The sequence below is a fragment of the Zingiber officinale genome, chromosome 5A (assembly GCF_018446385.1).
Source record: "Zingiber officinale cultivar Zhangliang chromosome 5A, Zo_v1.1, whole genome shotgun sequence".
Lineage (NCBI taxonomy): Eukaryota > Viridiplantae > Streptophyta > Magnoliopsida > Zingiberales > Zingiberaceae > Zingiber > Zingiber officinale.
Window position 1 is genome coordinate 125,318,956 of NC_055994.1, and position 10,716 is coordinate 125,329,671.

Sequence of the window (10,716 nt, forward strand, 5' to 3'; positions counted from 1 at the left end):
TATAAGTTTCAGTTTGATGGTGCAAATTGTTTTCTTTTGTAATCCATCTGCTTTCTTCTTTGGTTTAGGAAAGTTCAAGTGAATCCCTTGATAGTTGTTTCATAGGTTTGTTCCATTATTTTCCAGTACGTACTGGAATCACTATCAATAGCCCTCAAGGACTGTTTACAACCTTGCAATCAAATTAATTGGACTTATAATCTAATGTATGGTCATCTGGAGCATGAATATTGGAGGATTCATGAATGACTCTTCGGATGATGAATGTATGTCATTTAATATTGGTTCATGTATTTATTTAGATACATCTTGAGTATTCCCTATAAATACCCTATGTATTTAACAATTCAAAGATGAAGAAAATCAGAAGTAGTTGAACACTAACACTTGGACGCCAACATTTTTGAGTTGGCGCCTAGATTTGACCATCTAATAGACACGGCTAAAGGATCAACTTCTATGAACACCCTTAATAACTTATACAGATATTTGTGAACAATTAGGTTGGTGGCTATCATTTATCCTCCCTTTTTGTTGTTTTTTCCATGTACCCAATGCAACTTTCATTTCAAAGGTTCCAAGCTGATGAACAAGGATGGGTGGACACAATCAAGTCAGTGCGATTTGGAGGAGCTGTCAGGATTAGTACCATGGATTGGCTTGGGCAATCTCAATATTTGCGTCAAACTGTCTTCTGGCCTTCCCTATCATCTGCAGTATCTGAGGTATACTATGCACATTTACCGTGAATTTTCCTTATTGAGCTTCGGCTAGTGACGGTTACGAATGTATTTTATTTCAAGAACCGTATAAGCAAGTGTTCGTGCATCTAGTTTTATAACAATGCACTTCGTATCTTTGATCTAAAAAGCTTCTGAAACAAGTCATCTTCTCCAAGCATGCCCTGGTCAACATGCTAGTCACCTACTGGAGTCATTTCCTCGATGGCACGGATGAATACCTGAAATCCATCCTCTACTCCACCATTCTTTGCCACTCCTCAAGCGGAAACAACTGCAAAGGTAGAGTCAACATCAAGTATTACATTGTGCCTGGCTACAAGAAGACCGGGGCCGCAAAATCCAATAAAGACAGGTCAAACATCAATATATAAACACACTTACGGTATGAAGTGCATAATAAGTGTAGAATACAGATTACAGAACTCTTTGCATAGCACATAAACTAGCATCATTATAGGGGATCCCTTAGAAAAATATTAATGGTAGGAACTTGTTTCATGATGTTCTTAATATTTATTTTTGCTACCAATGTTTGGATTTCTTAACCAGTTCCTTAGTTAACTTTCTCTATTATTGAAACAAAGTTGAGTTATGGAATTCTTACATGAAATAAAAAATATCAAACTTGGCAGTATGTAATGAAGTTATGCTCAATAAAAGAATTAGTTTATATTGGTTTGGTAAATCATGTTAAAATTTTTAAAGAAGTCATCCCTTAATGCAGTTACTTGTGATTTTTCTTGTTGATAGATGTAATTTATATTTTTAGCCCATTGTACATCCAGTCAAAATGTCTCAAAATCTCAAAATCGTTCAATCATATCATTTTGCTACATTTTAGACAAAATAATAATGTGTGATGTCATTCTCTATCTCTCCCTCTCTGGCTTTGGAATGTTTATGATTTAGCTAATAAACCGTTAGACTATGGTTTTTCCCTGATGCTCACAGATTGCAACAGCATGTGCTCTCACAGCCTTTAAGTTGCGTCATCCAATAAAGATGTACCTTGATCGTAGCACGGATATGGTAATGGTAGGAGGAAGGCATCCAATGAAAATAACCTATTCTGTGGGTTTTAAATCCGATGGAAAGATTACGGCCTTGTACTTGAATTTGTTGGTAAATGCAGGCATATCAGAGGATTATAGTCCACTTATTCCACATGCCATTATAAGTTGTCTAAAAAAATACAACTGGGGTGCTCTCGCTTTTGATATTAAACTATGCAAGACAAATCTTACAAGTAAATCATCGATGCGAGCACCAGGGCAGGCACAGGGATCTTACATTGCTGAAGCTATTATTGAGCGTGTAGCATCTTTCCTGTCCTTGGATGTCGATGTTGTGAGAAAAAGAAATTTGCATACATATGAAAGCCTGAAGTTTTTTTATGGAAGTAGCAGTGGAGAAGCTCCGGAATATACTTTACCTGCTATAGTTGATGAGTTGTTTGCATCTGCAAGCTACTTCAATCGTCTTGAAATGGTATTGCATTTCAATAGTTGCAACAAATGGAAAAAACGAGGGATTTCTTGGGTACCAATTGTATATGAAGTGGAACCAAAGCCAACACCAGGGAAAGTATCCATTCTAAATGATGGTTCAATTGTTGTTGAAGTCGGAGGAATTGAAATAGGCCAGGGACTGTGGACAAAGGTGAAGCAAATGGCTGCATTCGGTCTTGAACAGCTATGGGATGAAGAGAAAAAATATCTTTTGGATAGGGTTAGAATCATTCAAGCAGATACTCTGAGTTTGGTTCAGGGAGGTTTAACTGCTGGAAGCACCAAATCTGAAGCAAGCTGCGAAGCAGTTCGTCTAGCATGCTCTATTCTAGTCAGCAGATTAAAGCCTCTTAAGCAAAGTTTGGAAGAGCAAATGGGATCAATTTCATGGGACACCCTTATTACCCAGGTGTGTAATTACGTCATTAATCAAATGTACTACTGTTTATTTATTGGCAAGAAGCTAAGCTTATTTCTGTAGTCTGTATGTGTTAGCTAGCTTATGCAAGTGAAGGACAGGATAGCTTATATGCATTCACTTTTAGGGATTTCCTGGGCTTTTTTATATTTTGGAAATCAAAGCAGTTACTTCCTTTCATCCATTATGAACTAGTTACCTTACAATATACAGGCAAATTTGCAATATGTGAACTTATCAGCGAGTACATTTTGGGTTGCTGACGATACTTCATCATATCTAAATTATGGGGCTGCTATAAGCGAGGTAACCTCCTTTGTAGATCATTCATATGATTGGCTTGTAATCACATTGCTAGTCTGTTTTCTTGATTTTGAAAATTGTGTGCATTCTAGGTAGAAATTGATGTTCTCACTGGAGCTACTACGATATTGAGAGCAGACCTTACATATGACTGCGGACAGAGCTTGAGTCCTGCCGTGGATCTAGGACAGGTTTTTTTTTTTCATCTGTCCTATTGATTTTATAATCCTAAATCACAATCAGCCGTATGTTCATATACTTATATCTGAGTGTTTCTGCAGGTTGAAGGGTCTTTTGTTCAAGGAATTGGATTTTTTGTCCTATTGATTTTGTTCAATATATAAAGAAAACTTGTCAGTTACGAAATAAACACACTTACGGTATGAATTACATGTATATATAACATTGACATATTATTTAGTACGAGATTTACATGTATGAAAGTTTTCATACAAAATTTCTTGATTGCCTACAACCCCAGGTGTGCTGATGACAAGTTGAAGAAGATGGCTCTAAGAGTGATAGCTGAAAGCCTTTCAGAAGAAGAGATTGCTGGACTTAAAGAAGCAATTCCATGCGATGGACACCAACAACAGCGGTTAGTCAATGATGAGGTTTTGTAAAACTTGTGTGTTTGAAAAATTATTGTCATGAAGTTAAGGATAACTTGTATGATACAAATTTAATTTGTGGATCAATATGTATACATTTTGTTTGTATAATATAAAGTTTTATTTATTTGTTAAATAGTCTTATTATAAAAATGATTGTGGTTGTGGATATTCAATTATATGTAAATTTTGAGTATTTTTTATAATTTTTGCTATTTAATTAAGCAAAACACTATTTTTTATAAATTTAAAAAGACAACGTTTTTAAGTAATAAAAGACAACGCTTAAAAAACAATGTCTTTGAGACCAACCACAACGCTTTTAAAACGTTGTCTTTGATATGTGCATTTTTACAACAGCATCTTTAACAACGCTTTTTAAGAACGAATAGACAACGCTTAAAAAGCGTTGTCTTTGTGACCAACCACAACGCTTTTAAAGCGTTGTCTTTGATATGTGCATTTTTACAACAGCATCTATAACAACGCTTTTTAAGAACGAAAAGACAACGCTTAAAAAGCGTTGTCTTTGTGACCAACCACAACGCTTTTAAAGCGTTGTCTTTGATATGACTTTCTACAACACCATCTACAACATCACTTTTTAAGTACATACGACAACGCCAAAAAAGCGTTGTTGTTTAGCTTTTTTCTTGTAGTGATTCCAATGGTTTGTTCCTATCCATCTTAGTCGTGAGCAATTGTTTATATTTATAAAGAACTGATAACATGATCTTCTGTGTGTGACACCACACACCACGTTATCTACAATATAAATTAATTAAACAACTACACTTAGCTTATAAATGTATATATTTGACCAATATGATTCTTATTTCAAAGTAAATTTTTATACAAAAAAGCTAGGCTTTTAGAATACATTCCAACACTTGTGTAGGTTTAGGTTCTTCCCCTAGAACCATCTTTATCTTGCTCCACAAATCATGGGTGTTCTCATATTCACCTACACCACTTATCATAGTAGACAACAATATATCTATTAAGATTGATATTACCTTTGAGTGTGCCTCCGATCGTGAGGTTTGCACTTCTGTCCAATGTCGTGATCGGAGTTTCTTCCCTTTCTTATCTTTTGGGACTCCGAACGGGTCCTTAATCATCATCATGGTGTCCCAATCCATGTCAAAGACGACCTCCATTTTCATCATCCAAAATGTGATGGCCCCTACGCTTCCCCCTTCATACTTCAGTGGTTCTATTAAGTCGGTCATCTTCTTAAGCGTTGATCTTCTCGGCGGTTATTCTGGTTAAGTGTGACTTGGCTCTGATACCAATTGTTGATGATCTTGTGGTCGGCTAGAAGGGGTGTTGAATAGGCGGTGCGCCATATCGATTGCTTCTCCCTACGATGTTAGTTTGTGCAGTGGAAATACAAACTAATACACAAGTATCAAAGTTAAAGACTAAGAAAGAAATGCAAACCACTAACAAGCTTGTTTACGTGGTTCGGAGATAACTTGATCCTACTCCATGGTTATCCGTAAGGTGGGTGATCCCTCAATCTGTCGGTGGATTAGTCCTCGAAAACTTCGGCTATCTCAAGTCGCTACTTGTGGGTGGAGAAACCTCACCACAACACTCACCAAGACCTCTTGGATTACACAAGCACTTGAGAACTTTAGTGACTACTACTTAGGGTTAACCACCACTAATTTCGTCACCATAGCCAGTCATTCCAAGCTTCATCTTATAGAGCTTGGGAAGAAACAACACTATTATTTTGCCATTACCAGTCGATTGGTCTTTACACGAGTCGACTAGTGTTTGGCCAATGGCTCTTTCAATGGCTCTCTATCAGTCGATTGGTTCATACACCAGTCGACTAATCTCAGTCCTTCGGGCACAGAAACTCTCTGTGCTCACTCCTAGTCGACTGATCCCAGTACTAGTCTACTGGTACAACCCTAAACTTAGGGTTTCCCTTCCCGAGTATATTTCTCTCGCACTCGGACCCTCACAACTCATTTGACTCTTCTTTGTAGCTTTGATCTCTTGCGCTCAAACCTACTTCCTTTGGCTTTTGTCCCTCGGATGCATTCAAGCCCGCGGCTCGTCTCTAATGTTATCCTTCGCATATGCCTCGAAGTCACTTCGCTTGGCCCTTGTCCTTGCTGCCTGTCCACGGTCCCTCAGATGCTCCATCTGTCACGAGACTCGAATCCATCAAGCTGAGACATATGTGTATCCTACAAACCTACACACTCACATACACATATAAAATAATGAGGATAAACCTAACTTAAACCCTTTGTCCAAACACCAAAATACATGGTCGCATAGACCATTTGGATTGCTCCAACAAATTATGCTGTAATTAACTTCTCAAAAACCATAATGCCTTGTATGCTCCTGAGATTCGACGTAATCTATTTTCTGTTACTAATTTTCTTGATTTAGGTTATTATGTAAACTTTTATAGTCATTGTGTGGAACTTTGCATTAACTCTGTGTTAATTAAGAATGATTATGTAACAAATGGTTTCAAGGTTCTTGATGTAGAACCAAATAATAATAATGATTATTTTTTAAACATTGCTCTTACTAGTAATGTTGATATTAATGATGTAGTTTGGCATACTAGACTAGGACATATAAGACAAGAACTAATGAATAGATTAGCTAAAGATGGTCTTTTAGGCACTCATACTAAGATTAATTTATCTATATATGAGCATTGTCTTAATTAAGAAACCATTTGGTAAGACTGTTAGAGCTGATTCATTATTGTAATTAATTCATTCGGATATTTATGACTCAATGAATATGAAGGGTTGAAATGAAAGTTCTTATTTCATTACATTTATTGACAATTTCACATGTCTTGGTCATGTGTATTTGATTTCTCACAAATCTGAAACATTAGATTGCTTCAATCGTTACTTAAATGAAATTAAAAATCAATTGGCATGTAAGGTTAAAACCTTGTGCACTAACTATCGAGGTTAATATTGTTGGGGTTGCAAGGTTGCAAACATAGCCCCACATTGAAAACACATGGGAAAGATCATGGTTTTATAAGAGAAAAGATATCTCCATTGGCATGAGGCCTTTTGGGTAGAGCCCAAAAGCAAAACCATGAGGGCTTAGGACCAAAGTGGACAATATCATACCATTGTGGAGATATCTAAATTGTTTTCGATCCTATAATTGGTATCAGAGCCCGCACTGCCAGAAGGTTTAACCACCGACTGTGCACAAGAGCTATGATCTGATTGAGCCATGTGAGTACAATATTGACCTTGAATAAAGAAAGTGGGGGCTCCTATATTTAGATCAAGAAGACCAGCCACCAGGCAGGAAGTCCTAGTTGTGGTTAGGTAAGGAAGTCCTTGTAGGTCTGGTAGACCGAGGGGCAGAAAGACCTGGTGGGTCGAGGATCGGACGTGGGAAGCTTATGGTCCTTTTTTGAAGGGGGGATTGTTGGGATTGCAATGTTGCAAACATAGTCAGACATTGAAAACACATGGGAAAGATCATGGGCTTATAAGAGAAAAGATAACTCTATTGGCATGAGGTCTTTTGGGTATAGCCCAAGAGCAAAATCATGAGGGCTTAGACCCAAAGTGGACAATAAAATATCATTATGGAGATATGTAAATTCTTTTTGATCCTACAAATATTTGTCTGATCAGTTCAAGACAATGTGTAATGATAAAGGGATTATTAAACAGCTAACTATCCCTGGAACTTCACATCAAAATGGTGTTACTGAAAGAAGAAATATGACTCTTTTTGAAATAAGTTAGGTCTAAGATAGTATAGGCTAATTTACCGATCTCCTATTAGGGAGATGTTGTAGGTGCAGCGGCGGCCAACAAGAGGGGGGTGAATTGCCTGCAAATAAAAATTATACCCTCCTCAAACTTTCAACTCAAAAATAGCAACAATAAAATAAAACAATTAAGCAGAAAGAAATAGAGAAGACCCGGAATTAACTTGGTTGCAACCAAGACGGTTTTTAATCCAAGGCGATGAAAAGCGTAGTAAGAAAACTCCTTCTCTGAGGGCGGAGAAGCCTTTTACACACTTAGAAAGCTCAACAGTTGCTAGAAAATCTAATACTGAGTTGAATAATTATTTCCTAGCTCCAGGGGCCTTTATATAGCTCCTGGAAGTTCTATCCCAAGGGTCCAAGGCGCCTCCAACTCGGTCAGCGGATAGAACTCTATCCGCAGCTCAACGGCAGTTTTGACCAGCTTGGAGGTGCCTCCAACCAGATTGAAGGCGCCTTCAAGCTGGAGACGCCTCCAAGCCTGATGGAGGCGCCTCCAAGATGGCTGGCAGCTTTGTTAGGACCAAAAGTAGCTAGAGGGGGGGTGAATAGCTTTGCGTGTGCTCGTCGTGCTTCGTTGCTTGTTTCTTTAGAAGTGATGCGCAGCGGAATACAAAGAAACAAACTACAACAATGCTAACAATAGGATTTTACTTGGTATCCACCTCACAAGAGGTGACTAGTCCAAGGATCCACGCACACACACACACCTCCACTAATAAACACTCCTTTTCGGTAACTACCGAAGGCGGAGAAGCCCTACAAGACTCTCAATACAAGTAGAAGAAAGGGTAGTAAAGAATAAGCAAAAGCTTACAAGAGATGCAGTAAAAACCCTAGCTTCTTCTTCTTCTCGTTGCAACTCGCCTCTTGACTTGGATGAACCTCCAAGAACCTTCAAGAACTGGCGGTGAGGAGCTTAGAGAGTGCTGGGGAGGAGCTGTGATGAATCTGGAATGAATCGGTGAAGTTCTTCCGCAGCCATCGAACGCCTGCAGCTATAAACGACGCCAACGGTCGGATCCCGATCGATTCGAATGTTCCCAATCGATCGGGGAGGCTTTGGATCGATCCACGGATCGATCCAGAGCCTGTGTATCGCTGGATCGATCCACGGATCGATCCAGACTTATCGCGCGAAGCGGCCGCGTCCCAATCGATCGATCGATTGGGACATCTGGATCGATCCGGATCGATCCGAAGCTCGTTGGGACAGTCCGGATCGATCCGGTCGATCGAGCTGGATCGATCCACGGATCGATCCGACCTGGTTTTATCCAAAACCAAGTCCCAAATATCCCAAACCAACATCCGGTCAACCTTGACCTGTTGGTATGTCATGCCTAGCATCTAGTCACTCCCTTGACCTGCTAGGACTCCCTTACCAAGTGTCCGGTCAATCCCTTTGACCCACTTGGACTTTTCTCTGTGCCAAGTATCCGGTCAATCCCTTTGACCTACTTGGACTTTTCTTTCATGCCAAGTATCCAGTCAATCCTTTGACCTACTTGGACTTCCCAACACCAGATGTCCGATCATCCTTGATCCATCTGGATTTTCCCTTGCCTGGCTTCACTCACCAGGACTTTCACCTAGCTTCACTCACTAGGGTTTTCCATCTGCCTAGCTTCACTCACTAGGACTTTCACCTGGCTTCACTCACCAGGGTTTTCCATCTGCCTAGCTTCACTCACTAGGACTTTCTTCTGCCTGGCTTCACTCACCAGGACTTTTCTTCTGCCTGGCTTCACTCACCAGGACTTTCATTTTGCCTAACATCCCAGTTAGGACTTCCCAGTCAAGTATCCAGTCAACCTTGACCTACTTGACTCTTCTTCAATCAATATCTTATTGTCAAACATCTAAACCCAAACCAAGACTCAGCTTGGTTACCCAGGTCAACCTTGACCTGAGGGATATTGCACCAACAATCTCCCCCTTTTTGATGTTTGACAATACCACAATAACACTTACAATCCCATATGTAAGTTAGGCTAATCTCATAGCCTCCTTCTTCATGCCACTAGGTAATGAAAGCATAAATTAAGCTCTTCATTCTCCCCCTAAGAGGGCAAACTCCCTCTAGGTAATGAAAGCCTAACTTACTCCCTTTCATGAGTCCTTTCATTCTCCCCCTATGACCTTCCCATAGGTAATAAAGGACTAAGCTTAACCTAACATTCTCCCCCTATTGGCACACATCAACCCATCGTTGGACACACATTAACCCATGCTCCAATTCTGGGCACACTTCAACAAATCCATTTGTTGAAGACTCTCCCCCTGAAGAGTTGCTCATCGTTGTTCACAACATCACTCGTTGTGATCAACACGATAATGAAGGTCCCATACCCTTCATTTATCCTTAACTTCTCCCTCAATGTAGACAACTACCCAACCTTGAGCATTATCTACCACATGAGTGTCCACTTGAAATAATGAGGATATCCACTCCCCATTTCTCCCCATTTCAAGTTTAAATGCTCAACCTTGAGCAAGTTCACAACAGAAGGTTAACCACCTTCCAAGGTTCATGAAAAATAACTTTCATGTCTTTAAAGAGTCCCTCCCCCTAAAGACATGGTGGTAACTTCTGTCATTGCACCAACAATGACTTGGAATCCCTAAAACATTAGGAAACCCAAATTTGGAAGTTTTGAGGTTCAAATATTCAAAATTTGAAACAACCTCAACCTAAACTTCTATTTAGTCTTCGTTAACCAATCCATCCTTGTTTTCAACATGAAAACACCCTTTGTATGTATACAAATGTATTTAAGGGGTTTGAAATGGTTACCTAGACTCAAAGAGGTTCAAAGATGCTGAAATCAGGCCTTCCCAGCCAAAATCAGCAACTTGGATCGATTGGAGTTGGGTTCCAATCGATTGAACCTTTCTGAATCGATCCACGGATCGATTCAGACTCCCTGGATCGATCGGCTGATCGATCCAGCGAGCTTCTGCTCGCGGGAATTGCCATTTGAATCGATCCATGGATCGATTCATGGAACTCCAATCGATCCATGGATCGATCGGAGCTCTGATAGTTGCTGAAATTCCATTTCAGTCAACTTCAGAAACCCCTAGAAAATTCTACAAAAATCCAAAAATTATGAAATTTCGTGTAGACATTATTTAGGGCATACTTAATCATGGAAAAATAGCTTTCTATGAAAATACATCATATTTTCAAAGATTGACACAAACTTGAAAACTTGCAAAAACTTTAGTGTTTTTCTTCAAGTTTGTGTCTAACTATTCAATGGTGATTACTATCAAAAGATAGCCTTCACCAAGGTTTTCCAAAAACATTTTAAAAACATTTTCAAAACCAATATCC

At 39.2% G+C, this 10,716-nt stretch overlaps 1 protein-coding gene across 1 annotated transcript in view; it reads left to right on the forward strand.

Annotated features, from left to right (window-relative positions):
• Positions 1 to 3,316, forward strand: part of LOC121979976 (putative aldehyde oxidase-like protein) — a 50,874-nt gene extending 47,558 nt beyond the window's left edge. The window contains exons 4-7 of the mRNA XM_042531945.1: positions 1,695 to 2,660; positions 2,883 to 2,975; positions 3,065 to 3,163; positions 3,254 to 3,316. Coding sequence (XP_042387879.1) covers positions 1,695 to 2,660; positions 2,883 to 2,975; positions 3,065 to 3,163; positions 3,254 to 3,316 — 1,221 coding nt within the window. The remainder of the gene's footprint in view (positions 1 to 1,694; positions 2,661 to 2,882; positions 2,976 to 3,064; positions 3,164 to 3,253) is intronic.
• The last annotated feature ends 7,400 nt before the right edge of the window (positions 3,317 to 10,716 follow it).